This window comes from Colobus angolensis, unplaced genomic scaffold, assembly GCF_000951035.1.
Source record: "Colobus angolensis palliatus isolate OR3802 unplaced genomic scaffold, Cang.pa_1.0 Scaffold11, whole genome shotgun sequence".
NCBI classification, from domain to species: domain Eukaryota; kingdom Metazoa; phylum Chordata; class Mammalia; order Primates; family Cercopithecidae; genus Colobus; species Colobus angolensis.
Window position 1 is genome coordinate 3,875,714 of NW_012112030.1, and position 25,704 is coordinate 3,901,417.

General features: G+C 34.9%; 2 protein-coding genes across 3 annotated transcripts; both read left to right on the forward strand.

The window, feature by feature from the left end:
* The first annotated feature begins 317 nt into the window (after positions 1-317).
* MAGOHB (mago-nashi homolog B (Drosophila)) lies at positions 318-7,881 on the forward strand. Of its 2 annotated transcripts, none has more exons than XM_011952879.1 (5): positions 318-489; positions 3,238-3,296; positions 3,979-4,089; positions 5,981-6,063; positions 7,519-7,881. In XM_011952879.1, exons 1-5 carry the CDS (start codon positions 396-398, stop codon positions 7,616-7,618), a joined length of 447 nt encoding a protein of 148 aa, XP_011808269.1. In that variant the 5' UTR covers positions 318-395; the 3' UTR covers positions 7,619-7,881. The 2 variants fall into 2 exon arrangements, with proteins under 2 accessions (XP_011808269.1, XP_011808273.1); XM_011952883.1 differs by having other exon boundaries at positions 347-444.
* Positions 7,882-13,876: 5,995 nt separating this feature from the next.
* LOC105519495 (killer cell lectin-like receptor 2) lies at positions 13,877-25,274 on the forward strand. The gene is made up of 7 exons (XM_011952870.1): positions 13,877-14,414; positions 15,714-15,880; positions 16,928-17,017; positions 17,979-18,218; positions 19,887-20,029; positions 21,483-21,589; positions 24,213-25,274. Exons 2-7 carry the CDS (start codon positions 15,766-15,768, stop codon positions 24,373-24,375), a joined length of 858 nt encoding a protein of 285 aa, XP_011808260.1. The 5' UTR covers positions 13,877-14,414; positions 15,714-15,765; the 3' UTR covers positions 24,376-25,274.
* The last annotated feature ends 430 nt before the right edge of the window (positions 25,275-25,704 follow it).

Genomic DNA, 25,704 nt, shown 5'->3' on the forward strand with positions numbered 1-25,704 from the left:
CACAGTGAAAGCGGGAATAGAGCCACACCCACCTCACAAACGCCTCGAGGACTAGGAGACCAGAAAAGTAAAAGCCACTTGCAAACCTTTAGCTCTAAGTCGATAAAAAAGACTATCATATGCTCACATTTCTAATATTTGCTAATATAATGTAATCTTTATTTTGAAAATAATGTGCCTCCAATCCTAGTAAAGAGAAAGTCACGGCATGCGACCCTCCCTTCGGCACCAACGGGCCTCTCACGCGAGACTCGGCTTTCACGCTTTAGTCCAGGGCTGCACGGCAGGCGGAAGAGAAGCGCCTGTGGTGACGCGCTTATTCCGCGCGATGACGTGACTACAAGGCGCCGGGAGACACGTTGGCTGGGTTTTCGGCGGGCTTCTCGGGGACAAAAATGGCTATGGCTAGCGATTTCTACCTGCGCTACTACGTAGGGCACAAGGGCAAGTTTGGGCACGAGTTTCTGGAGTTCGAATTTCGGCCGGACGGTGAGAAGAGGCCCACGGCACGCGGTGCTGGGAAAGGGGAGCGAGACCGAGAGGCCGTGGAGGAGGCGAGGGGAGGCCGGGTGGTGTGGAAGGTACCGGGGGCGGAGGCCACTGCTTCCCTCGAAGGAAATAGGAGCTTAAGAATAGAGGAGGCCTAAGTTGGTTTTATAAATGAAAAATAACTAACTGCAATAAATTAAAACTAATCGTGTCACAAACTGAAAAGTCGAAACTACAGTAATCAGAATTCTGTAACAGTGCACCAGGAGGGACTCTGTAGATTGTCGCCCTGATTAAAAATGCTACCACTTTTTTGAAAACACCCCCATCAGCGGGTGGTCCAATGGATGAATAAAATCTTGTGGTGACCAGTACCTTTTCTTCATTCAGGCTGTGTGTGTTCTTTGAAGGGGAGGAGCCCGACGTGTTAACAAATGAGAATAATAATATGTTTTAGGTGTTTACGTATAATTATTCACCATAGGACTCATGAAGACTACCAAAAAAGAGGGGAGAGGTAAAGTTCCACAGGAGGGAATCAGGAAAATCTTCCTAAAGGAAGACACTCTTGAGATGAGTCTCGAAATGAGAGACTTGGCCTTTGAGAGAAAAAAACAGACTTCCAGAGCAGTGAGAGCAGAGGACGAGGTGAAACTGCTACTCAAGTAGCGTGCAGCAATTTGTTTTCTGACAGCGCTATTAGAGCATGTTACATTGGTCTTGCCTACCTGCAACAAGAAAGTTCATTTGGATATATATGTTTTGGTTTTTTTTAAATGCACGTTTTTTGCTGGGCAACAAGCAAATACAAAATTGGAAGGTACATTAATGAGTAAGACAAATTTAACTCAAAGAGATTTGTCTTGGTGGGGACACAGACATTTAACTGTAAAGCAGTAGGTATATTAAGTCCTATAAGCAGGCTTTAGACAATGTTCTGTGAGAGCAAGAATAAAAAATTAGAGGAGGAACGTATATTAGGAAAGGAGAAGAGTATCAAGCATTTCAAGCCGAACTCACGTGAACTACAGTCCTGCAATTATTACTTTGAAACAGAGTCTCACTCTGTCACCCAGATCTGAGTGCGGTGGCACGATCTCAGCTCACTGCAACCTCCGCCTCCCAAGCGCAAGTGATCCCTCACCTCAGCCTCCCGAGGTGCTGGAAATACAGGCCAGCGCCACCTCGCCCAGCTCCTTTGTTGTTGTTGTTGTTGTAGAGATGGGTTTCCGCATGTTGCCCAGGCTGTCCTCGAATCCCTGAGGTCAAGAGATTCACCAGCCTCAGCTGCCCGAAGTCCTGGGATTACACGCATGAGCCACCGTGCCAGCCCTGCAATTATTTAGAAACCTTAATCACTGTATTCAACCTTACTCTCCCCATAAATTCAGCTAAATTTACCTAAATTCATCTATTCTTTATGTAGTATTATTTTCAGTTCCTCTGCCTGTGAACACCATCAAGCTTGTATCTATCACATAAATTAAGCACCTGAGTATTATCAGGGAAGTTTCATGCTAGAACAGTGGTTCTAATCAATGTATCTGCCACTTCACTGTTCCACATACTTCTTCTATTGGTAATATTGAGGTCTCCCGAAGACTTACATTTCTTTCTTTCTCTCTCTCTCTCTTTCTTTTTCTTTCTCTCTTTCTCTTTCTTTTCTTTTCTTTTTTTCTTTCTTTTTTTTGAGACAGAGTGTTGCTCTATCGCCCAGGGTGCAGTGCAGTGGTGCGATCTCAGCTCACCGCAACCTCTGCCTGCTGGATTGAAGCGATTCTCCTGCCTCAGCCTCCCGAGTAGCTGGGATTGCAGGCATGTGCCACCACGCCCAGCTCCTTTTTCGTATTTTTAGTAGAGACGGGGTTTCTCCATGTTGGCCAGACTGGTCTCGAACTGCTGACCTCAGGTAGTCCACCCGTCTCGGCCTCCCAAAGTGCTGGGATTACAGGCTGAGCCACTGCGCCTGGCGCCAAGCCATCAAAGACTGGCATTTCTATCATTTTAGAGTAGCTACTACACATTATAGCTGTGTCTGGGCAACTGACTAGCCATAAGGGGAAGCATACATCAGATAATACAAAAGTCATGATGGATTAAAATTAAATATAAACTAGCTAACAAACTCATCAACTTCGATCCAGAAGCATCGTTTGTGTCCTTCTTAGTCATAATTCTAAAATGTCTACAATATAATTGTATGCATACATTTGAAGGAAAAAAAGGAACATTTTTTTGTAGTGGAGAAAGCCTGAGTATTAAAGTAGATCTAGATATTTATCTTGTGTGACCCTGTTTAAGTTACTTAACTTTGTTTTCTCTCTTATGAATAGGTGAGAGAATAAAACCTGATTTTTAGGATTGTTTTACAGATTAGATTAAATTCTCTGTGTAAGGCACTTAGCACCAATACGTACATATAACAAGCTTGAAAGGAATGTTAGTGCCTTTTGCAGATTCTCTTTCTAGTTCATGATGTAGCTTAAGAAAATAGGCCGTAAAAATGACCCTATATCTATATATTGTAGGCATGGGCTATTTAAATATTTGGCTAGCTTCAACTTCAGCAAACTTAACCAGCAAATATTTATTGTCTACATGTCTAACAATGATTTTACACAAGGAGGGAGGAAATATTAATAAAAGTAATAGTATAAAATGGTCTTTACCTTCAAAATTTTATATGATGTCATTAATTTTTTTAGCCATTTTTGCTATTGTAAATTGATTTTTTTCCACTTCCCACAGGAAAGCTTAGATATGCCAACAACAGCAATTACAAAAATGATGTCATGATCAGAAAAGAGGTAAGTTCTATTTGAATGTCTTTTTTTTTTTTTTTTTTGCATTTAGCCCATTTTCTTCAAGTCTGTGTTGAATTTACAAAAGTACATCTAAGGCTGTATTGTAAAGAAGAAGGCAATTTACAGATTGAAAGAGTTGCCATTTAAATTAGATACAATGGTTGCATTCATAGGAATGAGAAAGTTCAGAGAACTAACCTTGTTGTGAACTACACTTGTATTTATTTATTTATTTTTATTTTTATTTTTATTTTTTGAGACAGAGTCTCGCTCTGTTGCCCAAGCTGCAGTGCAGTGGCGTGATCTCAGCTCACTGCAACCTCTGCCTCCCAGGCTCAAACGATTCTCCTGCTTCAGTGTACTTGCCTTTATTACTGTTCACCTTACAGATCTTGTGATATAACCACTTGGGGGTATTTGGATCTTAATGTTACAAAGGCAGAATACAGTGTTTCAAAGACGGGTAATGATGAGAAGAGGGAAAAATAAATGTGAGAGGAAAGGGCAAGAGATGAAGAAAAGTAATATAACAAGGATAAATGATTCTCATTCTCTACTTTTGGAATCAATTAAATTTTTCTATATTCCTCTATTTGAATATTCAGAGTTTGTAACTCTTATTTCTTTCTGAGTTGAGGGGTGACATAGGTGGACATTATCAAATTTTATTATGATTAATTTTTAGGCTTATGTGCACAAGAGTGTAATGGAAGAACTGAAGAGAATTATTGATGACAGTGAAATTACAAAAGAAGATGATGCTTTGTGGCCTCCCCCTGATAGGGTTGGCCGACAGGTTTGTATTTAGTGATTATTTAAGTGCATAAATATTAAAAATTGATAATACTATTATGATTACCCTTATTTATTTTGAATCAGTCTAAGTTGATTCTTTGGCTTTCCATTTAATAGACACCTGGTAAATTCTCTTTAATTTTGTCTCTTAGTTCCATTTTTCTGTGCTACCTCCTAGTAGTGAAGGAGTCAGTGCATAGGTCTAAATTTAGATATCTTTCTCTGTAGTCACCCTAGCCAACGTTAGGATGCTTTCACAGTGCAGTGTTATGAATAATTTCTGTTGTGTGTTAATCACTTTTATTAAGAATATGACTATGTAAAATTTACTTTTGCCAAATCATAACTTTTAAAATTCTTATTTGCATCCCTATACCCCAGAGAGAGACTTGATTGGTGGTTTCTTTGTTAAAACTTATGATTGCATTTGCCTCTCATATTCCTTCAGAGTAACTGATGTTTCTCAAAAGGCTTCTGAAGAACTCTGAAGGCCTAATTTCACTCTGTAAAAAGAAAATTTGGTTTCTGAATTGGGTCTTTTTAACTCTTGGAGAAATGAGATACAACCCCTGGAAGGAAGAAACATTTAATTTCACTTTTGTATATCCCTGAAGATTATACTTTATATCACCTTCTTTGAGTAGAAGAAAATGTGGAGAAATCTAACACATGCTGATACTCTGTAGGAGTAACTTAACTCTTCTGTTTAAAGAAACATTATTTAGAAGAGCAAAGGTAATAGTTAACAGTATTTATTTTAAGCATCGTATCACTTTTAAAAAGTAAATTTAGGCCTCAGTTTGTTTTATGCAGATATACAGATGTACTAAAAAGCAAACCACAGCAGCTAACCTTTTATGTCATTTAGACTCGGGGAGAGCCTAGTATTTTATCTACTCGCTTAAGGATGTGTTCATGGGTTTTGGTTAGTGGGAAGGAGTAGGCATGCTTCAGAAGTTGCTTTTTGTATCAGGTCAAAGGTTTTTTGGCTGTTAGAGCATCTTAGCTAATTCTCCATTTGGTGTGTGTCATAAACTGCATAATTAGGCCTCTGGTTAAATAGCTAGGTTTGTCTTCGATAGTGTCTGTTAACTTGAAAATTCATTACAGATACAGCTTCTTAATTATTGGTTTTAGGCCTGCAGATAAACAATATAGGGAAAAATCTATACAGTAATGACAGCAGACTAGGAACATCTACAGTATGTTTTTTTTTTTTTTAAACTAGTTCTTAATTTTAGTTATTTTGTGGAGTATTAGTTTTGAAGTCTTACAGTCTTGGGATCAAATATAAGTACCATCCTTATTAGTGGTTATAAATATCAACAAGTATTTTCCTCTGCTTTATGAGTTTTGAATTACACATTTGTAAAATAGGTTAATAAGGGTATTTTCAAGATTACAGAGAGTATAAAGTCCCTAGCACTAGAGCCTGACATACAGTAGGTGCTAAACTGGTGGTGGTGGTTATTAATATTATACATTTTATTTGTAGAATCTTCCAGAAAGAAAAAATACATATTTATCATATTAACAATGGTCTTATACTCCTACCATTTTTCCAACATGTGCTTCAAAGTGATGTCTTCAGTTTTTACTGACATTGTAAGAAATATTTCTTTGTCATTTTTTTCGTAGTGTCTTCTTTATGTCTCTGGAAAGCAATTCTTTGTTGGTTCTAAACTTGGGGGTAGTACTCGTGAGCAGTTTTTATTTTAAGGATATAGTTTACATCTAATACACCAAGTTTCTTTTCCCCCACCACCCCGCTAGACTGGTTGACTGCTAGAAAACTTGCAACTAAAATTGGGATCCATTTGTAGCAAGAATACAGATATCTCTGGGATAGATTTTTATATTAACTACATTTTTCTGCTATTTTTTTTTTTTAGGAGCTTGAAATTGTAATTGGAGATGAGCACATATCTTTTACCACATCAAAAATAGGTTCTCTTATTGACGTAAATCAGTCAAAGTAAGTATGTTACAGCATTTTGGCTAAGTTGTCATTATTAGAGAGGCTCATTTTAGAACTATAGTATAGTCAGTTTGTTAGCCAAGATAATTTCAGTGGCATCCTATCAGTTTATTATGCAGATGTAATTCTGATTTTTATGTCATTAAAGGCTTACTATCTTGTCTCTCAGTAGAAGTTAGCAGAGTATTTCATCGATTGTCCAAAAAATTTTAATCCAACAGCTGTATATAATAATGCCCAAATTGTATTAGCTATTTTGTATAAAAATATGGATATAGTATCAGAAAATCCGAAGAAAAGAAGTCCTTACTGGATTATATCAGCCTCATTAGGTCCATATCATCTCACTTTCCTCCTTGGGCTCAATACTTGGGAAAAAGATGGAAAAAATCCAGTCTAGCCTAAGTATCCTTTAGCTACCAATGTCTTCCCAAGATCTATCTGTCCTCTGCCCCAGGGTTTTGTAGTACATCCCATTTTCTTGGTCTGATCCAAGCCACTTATTTGTGTCCATTCCCCTCAAAGTGTCCCATAGTGCTCTTACCTTTTTCTGTCACTCTAATTTGTAATAACCTATTTGTCTGCTTTAAGCTCCATGAGAACCTTGCTGTATCCACAAAGTTAGCATAGTGCCCTGCACATAATAGATGCTTTCAATAAATATTTATTAGAGGAAAGGAGAAAGGAATGAATGCATAATGATTATTGGACACAAAAGTCTGTGTTCACAGAGACCAACTGGAGGCTTTGAAACTATGAAATTTCTTTTCCTACATTTGGTGAGGATGTGGCATTGATACCGTACTGGGATTATAAATTGGTAGTGGTTTTTGGAAAGCAATTTGGTAATATGCATCAAAAACTGTTGACATTTTTCATTCGCCTTTGGCCTAGTAATTTCATTTCTGAGCATCTCTTCTATGGAACTACTCCTAAATATTGGAAAGGCTTTATTATGCATGAAGATGCTCATTGAAGTATTATTAATAATAGGAAATTAACCCCAGTGTCTAACAAGGAGAGAATTATTAAATTAATTAAAAAGTACTAGGGAATTTTTTTTTAATGCTGTGGGGAAAGTAATGTAAAAAGGGGCACAGGGAATGATTTTAGTTATTAAAAAATAGAGAAACATCAAAATGTTCACAGTTATTCTATGAAATGGCATTACGGTATTCTTTTTTCTGCTTTATTAGACATTTTTATGATGCGGTTATGACTTTCATAAGGAGATGAATCTTTAAATACTAAAATGAATACTGATGAAGAAACTATTTTTTTTCTTATAGAAAAGATATTCATTCTGTGCTCTAGTTGTCGGCAAAATCCTTCCCTTCTCCTAAATTTTATTAACTTAATTGTTATAAGATTTTAATTTTGTTTTGTTTTAGGAATTTAAAGAATTGTTTTATCCTAGGAAGAAAAAGTAACTTTTACCTTTTTAAATTTTAGGGATCCTGAAGGTCTTCGAGTATTTTACTATTTGGTACAAGACTTGAAATGTTTAGTTTTCAGTCTTATTGGATTACACTTCAAGATTAAACCAATTTAAATTGTATGTTTTCAAGCTGTTTGTATATTTAATTAAGGGATGGGAGGGGTTATTTGCCATTTACAATACTGGGGTTTTTATGAATGTGAAGCAAACAAAAAGAAATTTGTATGTAAACTGAAAATAAGAAAATACATTAGCAAGCTTAATGGTTATCCTTACTTGAGTCCACATGGGTTGGACAGTCCCCACATACATTAAATTCTGTAAATAAAAGCCACCTTTTGTTAAAAATTTGCTCTAATAAAACATACCAAATCCTGGTTGCAGAGTAGTTTTTTGTTTTTTCTAGGAGGCTATATCTCTAATTCACTTTAGAGATAATAAGAAATTGTTCTGGTAGGTATATCCTGTGACAGAAGATACTTTAGGTGGAAATATGTAGCCATATTCCCATCCATGAAAGGCAATTGTAGATCTTCCCTTATTTCCTTCATACATGATTGGTTTTAATTTTTGGGGGCTTACAGAAGGTCTGCTTTTTTTTTTTTTTTTTTTTTTTACAGTTATCACAAACCCCTCAGGAATTATTCACATTTAAAATTTTCAATTATAAGCAGTGATGTCCTAAAGTGTTACAAGAGTAAAGTCTACCCCATGTTAGGCATATCTTCGATTATGTCCTTGTTCCTTATTTCACCATGTATTTGGTGTGTAGGGGAGGGGGGGAAACTAAATGAGTTTTCAGCTTTATAAATTGTTAAACATTTAGACAAACGTACATGTGCGTATGAATGGACAGAAATATTTTAACTCCTATTGACCACGGGTCTCACTTAAGTTTCCCAGTTCCTTTTAACCTCTTTCTAATAGATTTCCTCTTTCGTTACTTTTAGTAACCATGTCCCTTGTTTCCTTTTATTCTTCCATCTGAACCTCCACTCTTTAAAAGTTGTACTGTTCCAGTAGTTATAATCCACTTGCCCTAGGAACAAGTTAGCACTGACTTTTGGGTGGAATAATTAGTTTCTGGAGGCTTGCCAGGACTCCTGAGCAACTAGGCTCTACAGTCGGGCTGTCCAATAACTTTTTTGCAATAATGGAAATGTTCTATGTGCAGTCCAGTAGGGTAGCCACTGGCCAAATGAGGCTACTGATTACTTGAGGTGTGCCTCGAATAACTGAACTTACGGTGCTATTTAAACAATTTTTTTTTTCTAACGTGAAAAGGATAAAACATACAAAACTCTTGACAATTATAAAGTGAACACCTATATGCCAACCTAGATTCTATACTTAACATCTTTTTTACTGTAGTATCTCTTATAATAAATCTTGGTTTTTCACTTAACTGGTGTAATTGGTGCCAGTAAGCTATTTTTTTTTGTTTTGTTTTGTTTTTTGTAGTGCTATTTAATTTTGATTAAATTTAGATAGCCACATGTGTCTAGTGGTTACCCTTTGGACAGTATAACACTAGAGCATGGCTTGGTAACCTGTTTGCCATGGAGCACTAGATGGTCCTTTTCACTCCTCAAAATGCATGCCCATTGTCTTCAGGTTTGCCGTGGAAAGTCAAATGATTTCCACTTCATTATGCAAGTACACCATCATCTTCAGGTCTTTTGTCAGTGAAATATTTCTGTTCCGGTTGTAGACCGTGATGATTGTGCAGTATGAAATCATACTATAATTTTCTTGCATTTAGATGTCAACCTCAAGAAGAAAGAGGAACAATCGCCTTTTGAACTTCCAGTGGGCCCGCAGTTTTTGGTTGTTCCTCAAAATAACCTTCATTCTCTGGCTCCTGTTGAATAAGCTGATCCATTCAAAACTGAACAAGGTTGAGGAGAAATCGTGCTTATATTAAAAAATCTTTAAGTCTTTGTCCCCATTCTCTAACTTCCTTATGTTTTGGTTATTTAGCTCTATCCCTACTATCTACTAGAATTTCTCATATTTAAACCAAGATGGGAGACTAGGTCATTAGGAAAATATTATCGTCTACAATATTCTTATACTTTGATCTGTCTTTTATTTGATCGTAAGCTGCTGATGGACAGTGATCATTATAAACTGAATTTTGTATAGTACTAGTTTTATATGAAACTAGATTTTTATTGCACTCAGGTTATGTTCCTTTTACCTCCTTCCTTAATAAAGAGATCACTTGAAATAATGCAAGTACTGTTTCTGCACTTCATCCCACCTCTTCCCCATTCATGAGATGGTGCAGAACCCCAGCACAGTCTTTTCCATATAGTAGGTGTTTTTTAAGTGTGTTGAATTGGTTGCTGTCTTGCTCTGTCTGTAGATTATTTGCCTTTAGATTATTTATCTTGGGTATAGGTATTGGTATCAGGAATTGGTATTAGGCTGAGTCTATTTGTATGGATATTTTTAATGTAAACATAAATGTAACTGAGATGATTTATATATTCTATTGTTAGACTACTTTGTTTTGATTCGAAATGTGTGAACCTGTGAGCATGAACTGTGCTGTAAGTTTAACCACTGACCCCTTTAATTAATAACTGGATTCCTAGCATGAATGGATAATGAAGTAGAATAGAAAATTTTAAAAATTTAATAAAGATAACAAAGATAAATGAAGGATTTCAGGGTGAGTTCAGAATCTGCCTTGGCTGACTTCCCTATGATGAACAGTAAAGTTGGATAACTACCACTCAAAATCTCTGGTATCTACATTGTCCTAATTTGAACTGTGTGATGTGGTGGAGAGAATACTGATTTAAGAATCAGAAGTCTTAGTTACAGATCAGCTTAACTATTTTCCCTTAAATTGCCATTGGGAATCCTTTTTTTGCCCTTATGTCATCATGGTTAACTTAGTTCCTGAGGTGGCCCTCTTGTTTGGTTTCTCAGAAATAAGAGGAAGGATGGTTACTGTTTGATCGGTTACTAGAGGTCCAGTTGAGACAATGTATTTTAAACTTAGAGCATTTGAATATATTTTACTGTAAAGACAAGAAGGATAAAAAGGGTGATTAGGGAAACAGAAAATCTCAAGCTAGAGAATTTTTTTTTTTTTTTTGAGACAGAGTCTCGCCCTGTCACCCAGGCTGGAGTGCAGTGGCGTGATCTCAGCTCACTGCAAGCTCTGCCTCTGGGGTTCATGCCATTCCCCTGCCTCAGCCTCCCAGGTAGCTGGGACTACAGGTGCCCGCCACCACGCTTGGCTAATTTTTTGTATTTTTTTTAGTAGAGACGGGGTTTCACCGTGTTAGCCAGGATGGTCTCGATCTCCTGACCTCGTGATCCGCCTGCTTTGGCCTTTTTTTATCTTTTTATTTACTATAAGAGCCAGTGTCATGCAGTGGAATAAAAGTTAGGCATTAGAACAAATAAAAAAAGGAGATGAGAACTTGTCTGTGTGAGGTTAGTTCTCCCAATGAAGTGATTCAGACCATCTTCCCTGCATGCTAGGGTTTTTTCCAGACATCCTTCATTTTAGTCTGGGGCAGGAATAACAGGGTGCTGCTGTGAAATGATAAACCATTGAGGTTTGACAGTGTGACCTGAAGGTTTGAAGGTGTGACTAGAAGCTGTGTGCTAAGCTTCTAGCTAACAGTATGGTCAGAAAGGAGTGAGTAAAATGTATGGTTTCCCAAATAAAAAAGGCTTTTGCAGGAAAGGAGCCAGAAAATAAGCAAATTAATACTTCATATATTCGTATTTGTGTGTTACATGCATGTTTTGCACAAAAGTGAATTTGGAAGACAAAGTACCAGAACATTCAAAACTCTCATATTTCTCTTCTTTCTGTTTTATTAAGTGGTTGTGATAAAGTTTAATACTTCCAACTTTGTGCCTCTTTAATCAAAAGGCCAAGTAGGGAGTTTCAATCCCATTTGAAGTTACTGTTATCTTCTGGTGCTGATTGTGTTTTCCTTTAAAGGAGAAATTTGCCTTTTCCAGCAATTCAGAGCTTGGTAATGAAGAGAATACAGAAGGAGCAGCTAGAAAATTTGACTTTCCCATCATCAGTTTCATTCTGCCTCTTTTCAAAACTATGAACAAATCTAGATATTATAGTCAATTCCTTTTAACTTGATCCACTTTGTTCATCAAGTGTACTTGTAGGCATCATACCTCTTACATGTGCTGCAGTTTCAATAATGAAAAAGACAGACTTATGGACTTTATATTATGTTAGAGAGACAATATGTAAAAAGTATAAAAAAGGGTGCTCTGCACTTGTCTAGTCTCCATCCTGAGAACTATTCACCTTCTCTCTGGCTATATGGATGTAAATCAAAACAGAAAAATGCCTCTACATCACCAGTATCTATCTGCATGGGGCAGTAAGATATGCAGCCACAGAATGGTTTCTCTAGAGCAATGGTGGCACTGGTACTCCAAGCCTCATGGCAGGATAGAGAACCTGGCTCAGTGTGATATGTCAGGATTTCTCAACTACAGTCCTAGTGTTTCCCCTATTACAACCTTAGGGGAAGAAAAACAAGAAAACAGTTACTTATTTTGAAGTGTAAGAAATCCTGTCTGTAGTGCTAACATTTATTAGTCCTAGCCTATGAAGTGTGTGATACTTTTATTGAACCTATGAGAAAAGTGAGGCTTGAGGATTTGGTTGACTTACTCAAATTTTGTAGATAAGAACGACTTGAGTCTTGGACTTCAAGTAACAATTTTTAACATTTATGAGAGCCTACCATATATATGCCAGATTGTAGTTAGGCACTTTGAGGTAGATCTTATCTCATTTAACCCTCACATCAACCTTGGATGGCAAAAAAAAAAAATCACTATTTTACTATGGTGAATACAAGACTTAGAGAAATGAAGTAACTTCCCTGAAGTCACATATGGGAGCTAGGGGCTAGCATTTCAAGCCAGATTTTCCTGGTTCCAGGATTCATACTTTGTGACAAGACCTTGTTCGAAGCCTAGGTCCTTCTGAATTCATGGTCCATTGTGCTCTGTCTTCAGTCAGGCCTGATTTTAAACAGGAATGAAGAATTAGCAATAACGTTTCCTTATGCAAGTCAATGAATTTCTTCACTTTAGTTTCCTCATTTGTGAAATGGGGACAATAATAAATATTTGTAAATGTTGGGAGGTTTTAATATGGTTATATGCACAAGAGGTACTCCAATACATGACAGTATCTCTGTCACCTTTTCAACATCCGCTATTACTACACCTCAGCCCCTGCCCCCATCACCCACTTCCTATCTTTTCTCACAAAACTTCCGTCCTTTAGTTATTATTTTGGCATTGAGATAAAGGAATACGGACCATCTTTTCTCTGATTTGGGATTGACAAAACCAATCCAGGATGGAGGGAAAGAAGAAAATGCCCAGCAGCAAGTATTCCTGAAGCTCCCAAACTCCACACATGAGACTTTGCTTTCATTATCGAGTAAAATTAGCCTCTGGGAGATGTTTCATCTGACGGCCTGCACATGATGATGTGGCCGACTTCAGGGACTACATGTCCCTGTATCAGCAATTTCCCCTGCTGCTCTGTACCTCTCTATCCCACACTCCTCATTAACCACTATCACCTGATTTGAAGAACAATTTAAATTGGTTTCCTAGAACTGTAATCAGAAGATTGAAAAAAACTGAAGCCAGTAAAAGTGAAAGTCAATGAGAGATCTGACTACATTCCGGCAGGGTCCACCTCGTGGTAGAGTGATAAAAATGAATTTTTTAAAGTCTTCAATATAGGTGAAAATGTGAGGCCTTGCTGGAAGGTTTTAGGGACAGATTTATGAAGTGAGATTTCGTAGATTTCAAGTAGAGAAATAATTTGCCAGTATCTTTTTCTGAAAAAATCAAATGTGAACATTTTCACACACAACTGGTGGAATATCAATGGGAACATCTTTTCTGGAGGGCATTTGGTCACGTATATTAGAGTTCTGTAAGTACATATACCCTTTGACATATAATTTTATGCTTAAAAAGTTTCCCTAACAAAATATTCAAAAGTACAGACCAAATAGATTTTACAATAGCAAAAAATTGAAAACAATTTAAGTATCCAACAGTAGTGGATTGCCTAAATAAATGGTGGTTTATCCCTGTGAGTAATATTTTAAAAATAACATTTCAGATGAATTTCTTTAAAATAATGGAATACATATTATTTATTAGAAAATAATAAATCAAAAATACTGTGTAAGGAATGATACAAACCTTGACAGTAAACATAACATACAGAGAAAAAAGCTGGAAGAATATATGCCACAATTTTATAGTGGAATTATGGATGTTTTAAAGTAATTTAAAAAAATACATTTACCTGAAATAAACATAGATAGAAAAAGGAACTTTTAAAAAAAATAGTAACATATAGGAGAACATTTCTAACAGAGAGACTATTATTTAAACTAAGAGCTAAATATTTTAATCATTACACTTCTTTTATATATGTCTACATTTTTATACATAGACATTTTAGTCATCTATTTTACCAGCAGTTTCTTTATGTTAGCTTTTTGTTAATGCTGTTAGTTTTATTTTCTCCAAAGATGTGTACAAAATTTTATCTTTTCAGTCCTCAAATATTGATTTTGAACATTATTTTGCAAAGAGTACTAAGTGGTTGTTAGTTGAGATAGAGAAGCTACAGCTCTTGACCATCTTTCCTTTCCCATCAGTATATCAGCTTTCATCATACAATTTCCTCTTACCACTTTGGTCAAGAGGTGGGGCAGAAAATTTTGAGTTAGAGTAACATTCGAAGACAATTTATTTCTGGCTTTCATGTTATAACCCCTTAGGGATCCAGGACCGGAAAGGCCAACTTCTCCCTCATTTTGAAATCAGCTTTCTCCACCTGCACCACTGCATAGCACAGATACAGGTAATATCCGCTTTTATTTTCTCAGATCTTTCTACCAGATTATCCTTAGTGTTACTAATTCTAGAAATATGGCATTTAATTACAAATGACTTAGCATTATAACAGGAATGACAGGAAAGTATTCGCTACTGATTCTATTAGAGCTGCATTTCTCTGAAGGAAATTGTAGTTCAGTATTAACAAAAAGTTATTTTCTCTTTCTCAATATGCTATGACTTTTGCTTTGTGTTATCAAAATAAAGAATAGAGATTTGAGGGGTTAATTACTTTTTACTTAAGTCTAACGATTTATATATTTTATCCATCTTGAATGACTCTATGATAGAAAATACTTATTTTTCTTAGGAAATTAGGGAAAATGTGACTGGGTTAGAAAATTTTGTAAATTAAAAAAATTTAGAAAAGAATATGGTTACATGTGCAATTTGTTTTTTCATATTTCTCGTTTCTTGGGTATCGTATTGACTAACATAAGAAGTAAATTTTAGATATTTGCTATTTAATTATTCTTTTCTATATTAGCATTTATTAATAAATTGAGTCTTTTATGGACATTAATGACTGCCTGTTGACAACTTTTATTTTCATATCGGCTTCTCTGGCAATATAATATACTGGAAGATTATTTCTAAAATTTTAATGTACATGGAATCATTTGAGATTAAAAATACATTTATCTGGGCTCCAACCGAAGTGATTTTTATTTAGTACATCTTGCAAAAGGCACTGAATCTGGAATGTTAACCAGTTTGCAATATTAACCCTCAAATAATTCTTTTGTAGAGGGTATATGTGATACATTTTGGGAAACACTCTGGTAGAGTCAAGTATAGTTGAAAAGAATGCAAGAACTTTGTTATATTTATATGTATGTTAGAATACATGTAAGTTTTTAAAAGCCAAGCTATTTTTATTTTTTCAGAATTTAGATTTTTTTGTTGAACTGATAGTTTTAAAGTGTTTCAGTGATTTACGGTGGTATCAATTTTGCCTAACATTTGTATATGTATTTTGAATATTTTGAGCAAAATTGGCTGGATGAATAGAACAATAATCTATTGGTAGATTTTTTTTCTCATCATTTCTGTATTTTCTAATTATTATGACTGTGATCACTAGAAGTATAAATGACTTTAACAAAAATGTTGAAAGATTTTTTATTTCTTCTATAAATGAGGCTCACTCTACGTGCTTTAGGCACTTAGTTAATAAACACACACCAACAGACACACATACATCTCTTAGCATCAAATCCTGGTGTGTTCCTATTGGCTGACATTTTAATTTTTCTTTCAACAGAAGCCATCCTGTTGCAGGATTTGAATGCAAAACTTATCTTCTTACTCTAAAGATGAATGATCAGGGAGAGATTTATTTAACCCTGAGATTTTTGCAGTCTCCTTCAGAGTCACAGAATAGATTAAGGCCTGATGATACTGAAAGGCCTGGGAAAACTGATGACAAAGGTATGCATTTTAAGCATCTACATTCACCTGTTTCTTATGGATTGTCAAACTTTTGACATTTGAAAAAAGATTCCTATCTGTACTTCTGCTTCTTGGCTGGTAATAAGAAACTATAAGAGGGTAGAGTAGTAGAAGTATTTTTTTTGAAGTTGTGAGAATGGAGAAATGAGTGAATTCTTTTAAATTTGAGAAGCTAGTAGAATGTTTTTATTTAAATCTAGTCAAGAAGAATTTGTGAGGCCTTGATAATAAAGGACAGACTAGAGTCTGAAGAAAACCTTACGTTTTCTTAGAGACGTAAAAATAAGAGAGTGTGTAAGAAATGAAAAATCAATGTTAAAACAACATTTTTATGCAGATAGAAGATATTTCATGTGCCTTAAGTATTTACCAAATCTTATTGGCAATGATGCAGAAACAATGTTTGAATCAAAAGGGCATTCTAATTTTTCTATTGCTCTCTCTCTCCCTTCAAATATGATCATTGTTAAACTCTACAATGAGAATAACTTTTACTGCTTTAATATAATCAGAGATACAACTTTCAGACACTGAGGATCTCAAAAACGAAAGGCTATAGTGTTGTTAGAGAAAAATAGAATTGATGAAAAAGAAAGAAAAGTTGATTTCTAGAAAGTCCCTCAAAGATGAAGCCATCCATATTTGCAGCTTCAGAATATCCACTATTTGACTACTAATTTCTTAGCATTATTGACTGCTTTTTCCTTTCTCTTCATGATTAGTTGTGATCACAGGAAGGAGCACACATGTTAGCTTAGATTTTACTACATGTTTTGTGTCTACTGCTATTGGTGCTTTTATGCAGGATGGACTTTTTAAATCCTATAGAACTATTCCTGTGTGTGGGATTTCTACAATGCATGCATGTAACTTCCAGATTACACATTTAAATATACTTATGTGATATATTTTTGTCAAAGTTTTAGAGAAGATTGTCTCTTTGTTTCAAATGGTTTCTCAGGTCAAGGTTAGTAGTGAGCCAAGCTCTTCCCCTGGTGATTATTTTCCTTTTTTTTGTATTTAAAGAGTTTTCAGTGCCCTGGCGTCTCATTGCAGTGACTCTTGGGGTCCTCTGTTTATTTCTTCTGATGATAGTCACAGTGTTGGTGACAAAGAGTGAGTAGCAAAATACAGCTTTCTTGCCTGAGTAGCAGCAGTAACCCCTGATTGTGTAGATAGTAACCATGCTCCATCCATTGTTCCCCATCTGTACTCAGAGAGTGTCCCAGGTGGCTTTGGCCTTTGTTGGTGATTTTTTTCTGGGCATATCACAGTGTCATTTTTAATGTACTTAACCTTGACCCCGAATCTGTGATGAGCTGTCTCACTGTGTATAATACATGGTAATATTCCTTCTCATAGAGGATTTAGTAATACATGTATTCTGCCATTTGGGTTTGATTATTGTGAATCTGAGATAAACATTCTTTGAGGGACAACTGTTCAAAAGAAATTATGGCTTTCTCTTGACATTTCTCAAAGTATGTAATGACGAAATGGTTTAGTAAAACAATCTACACATGCTGTTATATAATATTAAATTTAAGCTTTATCTTTTGTTTGAATTCCTTCATATCTTTAGAGAAAAATCACTGATATTTTATATTCAGATAAAATTACATATCTGGATCTTACTCTCTTTTCTGCTGCGGATATTCTATCTGCTCCAATAATAATTATGCTATCCCTTCATGTTTCTTAGTTCAGATTTTCATATGCAGAAGATATGTGGTTAAATGTTGGCAAATTGATTTTTACTTTAGTGTTTATTTATAAATGATGTGTTATTAAAAATGAACTAAACTGACAAATAAGGTGTCACCTTCATAATTTTATTCAGATATTTTATTTTATTTATCCTACACTTAAGTTGCTAATGGTGAGAAATTTATGTTTCCCTTTTTATGGTCAGTTTGTTGAGGTGTTACTTTCTAAATGTCAAATGACTAATTAAAGTAATGACTAATTAAAGTAATGATTAATGGTTGTCAGAGTGAAATTTTTTCCTTTGTCTTAAATTTCAATATTTAACTATTATGAGTACTTATTTGTATTATATCTATGCTATTAATTTTAGTCTTTCAGTGTGTTCAAGAAAAACATGAACAGCAGGAAATTCTAAGAAACTGTAGTGAAAAGTACATCATGCAAAATGATAACTACTTAAAAGAGAAGCTTTTGACAAATAAGACTTTAAAATATGACATTCTCAAAAAAGACAGCTTTCTGCAGAAAAAGGAACTGGATTCACTCCTCATGCTAAAGAACAGATGTCGTAGAGAAAATGAGATCGTTTTAAAATTTTTGCAAAACACAGGTACGAAGGAAATCTTGAAAGAAAGATTGCATGATTTTACATTATTTCTTCCCCTCCATAATCCTTGAAGCCTAACAAACAGGCTTATGATATGTATTAGTGATCTCTGAGGTCTACTGGGCAACTTTTAATCTGTGCCTTATAGATGTAGTATGGGTATCTTGGAGGTTTGCTTGTTTCAAATACGGGATTGGGACTCCAGGATCCATGTTTGGATTAGTAAAAGCCTATAGTTCCCAAAACTCATTGGCACGTCTTACATTATTACTGCTCCCAAAAGGTGAACTAGTATGTAAACTCCCCTGAAAATTCTGATCATTTCGGTCCTGTGAGCAAATTAAAGACTTCCACTTTTTGCTGACATAGAATATGGAGGTTTTCAGTTAAAATATATTTGCACTAAAATGGGCACAAGGACTTTTATTTGGATGCTGTTATAAAGATAATTGTGTGTGTCATGCACGTATGTGTGTTTCCATTCTGCCTTGATTTCACATATTTGGTCTATTTGTGATCAATATGTACTCCCTCCTGCACATCTGCAAGATTTGCCATAGTGTTAATGTTTGTGTGACTCTGTGTGATGATACCATTAAAAGCACGTAAGGTATAAAAATATTAAATCTCATACAGTAAACTCTATTATCTTGCATAATGATGGAATTAATTGACCTGGTTAATCAACAATTACTAAATATTTGTTTAGGATTTAGAGTTTACAAAGAACTTTTGTATATTTAATCTCATTTAGGCATGGTAGTTAGTAGAAATTTACCATCTCTATTTTTAAAGATTGAGTAATATTTTTAAAATTTAGTATGGTATAAAATATATGAGGAAAAAAGGTTTAAAAATTTTTTCTTTTATTTAGAAAACATTCTAAAATCTTTTTTAAAAACTTAATTCAGTTTTATTATTTTTAGACAATTTTATTATTATCGAATTACAAAAATGCATATTTTTAATGTTTTCAATTTGATGAATTTGGACAGAAATGAAACCATCACCACAATCAGAGAAATAGATATATCCGTCATCTCCAAAAGTTTCCTCATGTCCTTTTATTTATTTATGTGTTTGCGGTCACACCATGAGATCTACCCTCTTAATAAGTTTTTAAGTGTACGATACAGTATCATTAACTATTGGCTCTATGCTGCACAGCAGATCTCTAGAACCTAGGCATCTTGTATGACTGAAACTGTATACCATTGAACAACTCTTCATTTCCACTTCCCTCCAACCCTGGCAACCACCATTATATGCTTCTGTGAGTTTAACTATTTTAGATCCCTCATATAATTAGAATAATAAAGTATTAGTTCTTCTGTGACTGGCTTATTTCACTTAGCGTTATGTCCTCAAGGTTCATCCATGTTGTCATATACAGAAGGATTTACTTCTTTTAGAAGCTGACTAATATTCTATTTTTTGTATATAACACATTTTCCTTAGTCGTTTGTCCATAGCTTGGCTATTGTGAATAATGCTGCATTGGACATGGGAGTGAAGGTATCTCTTGTATTCCAGAATCTTGATGAACCTTGTATTATCATTATTGATTGCTATTGGGATTTTATTTAGCTATGGAGGGCTGAGAAACATATTGCTCTGGTTAGCAGAATACCAGATGACAAGAAGTTTGATGATTCACCTAATATATTGTAGGCAAATTCTCTGAAGACCACTGGTCCTGTTGTGGAGTAAACTGTTATTATTTTACCATGCAGAAGAAAGACTGGAAGGGATGTAAACAAACTTGTCAGCATTGTAGATCATCTCTTTTGAAGATAGATGACAAAGATGAACTGGTATTTTACATTCACTTTTATTCTCTTGGACTCTGTCTCTCAATGTTGGACCTAAGATATTAAAGACTGACTGGAGTCCAGAATGAGAGACTTTAGCTAGTCTTTGTGTGTCTGTTGTGTGAGCAAAATGGTATAGTTAAGAGGCTCCCAGGAAACACTGCCTGCTAGTGGTCATATAATTCTGCTACTTACTAAATATTCAATACATGTTATCAATCATGATGACCATTATTATTAAGGATGCTGTTTGCGTTTTGCAAATCATCTCCCTGTGAGTGGTTATACTGCAGACTCCTTAGAAGGGGAGATGGATGACCTCTAGTATTTATTTAACCTCTCTGAGCCTGTCTTCAAAATGGAAATAATAATGAGGAACATAAAAGTGATAACAGCTTTACAAATTTGCCTCAATAGTGATTTTCATTGCATTCGTAGGTAACACTCACTTATCATTGTTATATATTATCTCAAGATGTGTATCTTTAAAACAGAATTGTAAAAAGAGAAAATATAGTGACATAGTGTAACAATACTGAATGATAGTGATAACAATATTGAATATAACAATATTGAATTTTTAAAAAATTGTGTTTAAAATTTTTAAAAAATGTTACTAATAAAAGTTATCCAAATACTCAAAATATGTTTTTATAGAGATGTGTTTGCAAAGATTAGCCTGAAACCTTTATTTATTGTTTACGAAAACAACAGAAAATGTATATGCAAATCTAATGAATGTTTAAAATCATAGCATAAAAGAATTCATGATATCAAGTTATGAAATAATTTCATATAATAATTTCATATCAAATGTAAAACAGTTACATTTAAACCTATATTTTAAAATATATTTAGTCATTTAGTCAGACATTATGTAATATGTCACTTGGATATATTACATTTTAGACATGGTAAATACTTTCAAATACTTCACCCATTCCAGCTGTGGAACTATAGCAAGGCTTCCTCTTATGGGGCTTAAGATTTTACTGCACCCCTATCATACACACACCTTTTTATTTTAATAGATTTGTTCTGAGGACTCCTTTTTTCACTTAAGATTCAGTGATGTTCAATTTTCTACATCCTAAGTATTCTCCTGGAGTGTGATTTTGGATAGTTTCATAAAGCATTATAAAAATATTTAACAACTTTCCTATTGGTAGATATTTGGATTTTAAACTTTCCGTGTTTTAAATAATCTGTGATACTGACAGCCATTTTTTTTTTAACATAAATGAATAATATATTAATACGAGGGGGAAATGACTTTGGGAAATGGAAAGGCAGGGATCTAGGGAAGAGAGGTTTTTCTAGCGAGAACGGATGAAGGATGATGTGGAGAGTAGCAGAGTACTGACCACAGAAACAGCTGGCCCCTTGACCTGTCCTTGTTCTCACTCATCACACAGATGGGAATTTAGTCACTTAATATGTTTTGTTTCTATTATAGGCCTTCGTTCAATCTCAGATTTATGAAAATAATTACTGGATTGGATTATCATATGATGAAAGGGAAAGTAAGTGGAAATGGATTGATAATGGCACATCTCCTGGAATGTAAGTGTCTGGAATGCATTCAAACTGTAACATTGGTGTGGGGGGGTGAAAGGATTGTGTCTAAAGAGAATCTTTTCTCATTTCACACAGTTTAACTCATTTTTAAGCAGGAGTCTTTAGTAACAATTAGAACAATGAGTAAGAATGTTTTAGGAAGTATAGGTAGAAAAGGAAGAGAAGGGACATAAAGAGTTATTAATAATAATTTTAAAAGTATTATGTTAAACACATGCTCAGAAATATGTATTATGAGGTACATAAAATGAAACAAAATCATAAAGGAAGGTGGGTGGTATGAACTGATTTGACCATCCTATAAGTCAGCCATAATGATCCCTCCCACAACCACAAATGAGTATCCTGAGTATCCAAAAAATTTATTTCGAGTTACTTTATATAATTAGTTTATACATACATACATACATATAAAACATGTAATATATATGTATATACACCTTCACTATAGACCTTCTATTTTGAAGTACATTATTAGTAAACTCTTGGGTTTAGATTTAGTTCTAATCTGGTTAAACTATTCACTGACTTTAAAAAAATCTTAATATGATTTTAAGGGTGGGTTCTGCAAGTATTGTAATTCTGGACTGCAAACCTGCAAAAGATGTCATGCAGAGGGAATTACCTTGATGTAATCATATTCTTCAAGCACACTCCCAGGCAAACTATTCCAAAAGTCACAGAACAGAAAGGCTTACAGGCCAAATTAAGATCATCAAATCACAGTTGCTTAAACCAATGTAAAACCCATAGCACAGCCCAAAGGGAAAGAGAGGATAAGTTGTTGCACTTGGGATACGGTGCAGGGTGAAAGGATTACCTGAATCTTGGGTTATGCAGTCTTCATATGACCTGACTGTCTCTGCTGCATAATCCTCCCCTGATGATGATATAGGGCCATCTTGTGGTGTGAGTAAGGGGACCCAACAGACAAAGTTTTTGTGGCCAGCACACACGTTTTTCTACAGGGAAGATTCTGTCTTACAGTAACGTGTAAGCCTGGCCACAGTTGTACGTTTCCAGTTAACCTGATGAGCAGCTGTGGATTTAATTTGTGTTTCCTGGGCAGAGGCCAGAATGGGAATCACCAATGGGTGGTGAATTTAAGACCTCTTGAATGTTGAGTGTGTATGAGCCTCATGTGTATTTTGTGTATGTTTAGTGTCTATTTGGTCCCTTCTTTTTTTGTCTATGTTTAATGCACACATACTTTATTTACTGTATCTATATCTAACACCTCATATGTTACTAATTTTACCTGTTCACACCTAACACATCTTGTGAGTTCTACCTATGCCTTACAAGCTACTTGGTTTCATTTGTCTTCCTTACCTGTTTCTTTATTTTCCTGTAGCAGATTTGAACTTTCTTAAGTAATACAGCAAATGCAAACATATGAGGGATGCTTTTTGATTTTGAATTCTTAAGTTGGATTATCAGTTTTCTTTTCTGCTTAGATCCAAGGTTCAAGACAATTCTGGGTGGTTTATACTGAACATATATCCCTTTGAGTTCTCAGTCCTATGTAGCTTATCTTCTACTTAGAATCTCCATCTTGGGTGGAATTCATTTCAGCCTACTACATCCATTAAGGGAAAAACTATCTTCAGTGCTTCACTTGCCCTCGGCAGTGGGTTTACTTTACTTCATATTCAGCCTGAGTATGAATCTGCTTCTTATTAGTTTATGAAGTTATTCAAGAAGGGTTAACATTTTTTATTCAGTATTTTAAATTGTTTTTAAAGAACTCACTTAATCAACCATTTTGCTAAAATAGAAGTCATGCTTTAGATATTTTTCAAAGAATTGTTATTAGCTAATAACTCCTAGCTATAGGGTGGGGGAGGAAAGGAGACAAAACACAATCAAACAATCTCATCTCTGACTATATTCCAATTCTTCCCTTTTCTTCTTACAATATATATACATGAGCCCTGGTTATCTGTGTTACAGATATTCAGTTCCTCCCTCTCTCTCTTTTTTGTTGTTTTAGAGGCAGGATTTCACTTTGTCACCAGGCTGGAATGCAGTGGCATGATCTCAGCTCACTGTAGCCCCGACCTCCTGAGCTCAGGTGATCCTCCTGCCTCAGTCTCCTGAGTAGCTAGGACTGCAGGCATGTGCCACCACACTGTGGTAATCTGGTAATTTCTGTATTTTTTGTAGAGATGGGATCTCACTATGTTGCCCAGGCTGGTCTTGAACTCCTGGGCTCCAGTGATGAACCCATGTCGGCCTTCCAAAGTGCTGGGGCTACAGGTGTGAGCCACTGTACCTGGCCACCTTCTTTTTAATCTCTCACTTTTATTGGAAAAAAATTAGCACAGGAAAGCAACATATCATAATTTCATTGCAATACTGCAAGGTACTTTTGCCTTCTGACCAAAAATTGTCAGTGTGGAATAAAATGGGAGATTGTGGGTGTGATTAAGAGGTCATGATTGTATTTAATGGACTAAGAACAAAAGAAAATATTTTAGTGATGAAGTTATGATAAACATTTCCATATTCTAGACATTTAGGCAACAGAATTTTTAAAAAATCATGATTTATGTAATTGTAAGCTTTGGAATTAAACAGCTGGCTACATATGTTTTCTGTTCTACAGTAATTCTACAATAATGCGTTCTTCTTCTGGGAGAGGAGAATGTGCATTTTTGACCTCAACAAGAATGGCAACTATTGATTGCATTCAAAAGTACAATTGCATCTGTGAGAAGAGAACTGACTCTGTTTTCTCTGGTTCAGTGTGCGCTAAGAAGAAAAGGTGAAAATGGAATGTTTTCTTTTTTTGTTTCCTATAATAATTTGTGATTATAAATCATTGCTTTTAACTGCAGGACTCAGTTAATTCTTGAAAAAATAAAGATGAACAGGAAGAAAAAGAAAATTCTTTTGGACTATGACTTTAAAGATCAGATGCCATCTTCCTGGAAAAGAGGAGATTTTCTCTTTTGAGAGTGGTTATTCCTTCCTTTAATGTCCCTAAGGAATTATTCATTCTTTCTAAATTCTTGGAACCACCTATAGAACCAGTTAGAGAACTCTGATATTATATCCTGGGTCTTTTTCTTATCAATAGGATAAATTATTTCAGCATCTTCTGGTTTTGATAAGCAGTTGTGAACTACAATATAGTTATTTTTTTCTTCCCATCTAGAAGTTACCTCATCTTTTAAAACATTTGTTTTGCTATAAAATATAACTTGAAACTTACTGAAAGTTGCAAGAATAGTACAAGGAACTTCTATATAATCTTTGCTCTTACTTACTGGTTGTTTATATTTTGCTCTGCTTTATATTTCTCTCTCTTTCTATCCTCCACTTAATAATAAGTTGAGGCCTTCATGCCCCTTTGTCTAAATATTTTCCAAGATCAAGGACTTTGTTTTATATAATCACAGTGCAATTATCAAACTCAGAAAATTTAGCATTGTTATAGTACGATGATCTAATCTGTAATCCATGTTCAAATTTTGTCAATTGTCCCAATAATGTCATTTATATGTATTTTTAAAAACTCCATGTTCGGGATAATGCAGTACATTTGATTGTAATGTCTCTTTAGTCTCCTTTAATCTGAAACAGTTCTTTAGGCTTTCTTTTTCTTGACTTTGACATTTTAAAAATTAACTTCATTGAGTTTTACTTTTCATGCAATAAAATGCACTCACTTAAGTCATGAAGAATATGAGTTTTAACATATATATATATGTATATATCTTACACAGTATGAAATCAAGATATAGAATATTTTCATCATCTCTAAAAGTTCCCTTCTGTACTTCTCCACCCACTTTGCCCCAGGCAACTAGTGATATGCTTCCTAACTACAAATTAGTTTACCTTAGTCTAGAATTTAATGCATCATGTATTCTTCTGTATCTGGCTTATTTTTACTCAGCATGTTTTTGAGTTTTATCTATGCTTTTGTGTATTTCGTTCTTTTTCTTACTAGATAGTATTCTATTGTACAGATATACCACAATTTGTTTCTTCATCCACCTGTGGACATATGATGTGTTTCCATTTATTGGCTATTGTGAATAAAGGTGCCATGAACATTTGTGTGCAAGTATCTGTGTGGACATATTTTAATT

Excerpts from the sequence above, each read along its gene's own strand:
- MAGOHB (XM_011952879.1), top strand. The coding sequence starts at position 396 with ATGGCTATGGCTAGCGATTTCTACCTGCGCTACTACGTAGGGCACAAG. Across the intron at positions 490-3,237 it reads GTTCGAATTTCGGCCGGACG|GAAAGCTTAGATATGCCAAC; the intron begins GTGAGAAGAGGC and ends CACTTCCCACAG. Across the intron at positions 4,090-5,980 it reads CTGATAGGGTTGGCCGACAG|GAGCTTGAAATTGTAATTGG; the intron begins GTTTGTATTTAG and ends TTTTTTTTTTAG.
- LOC105519495 (XM_011952870.1), top strand. The coding sequence starts at position 15,766 with ATGAATGATCAGGGAGAGATTTATTTAACCCTGAGATTTTTGCAGTCT. Across the intron at positions 17,018-17,978 it reads CACAGTGTTGGTGACAAAGA|TCTTTCAGTGTGTTCAAGAA; the intron begins GTGAGTAGCAAA and ends TATTAATTTTAG. Across the intron at positions 21,590-24,212 it reads AATGGCACATCTCCTGGAAT|TAATTCTACAATAATGCGTT; the intron begins GTAAGTGTCTGG and ends TCTGTTCTACAG.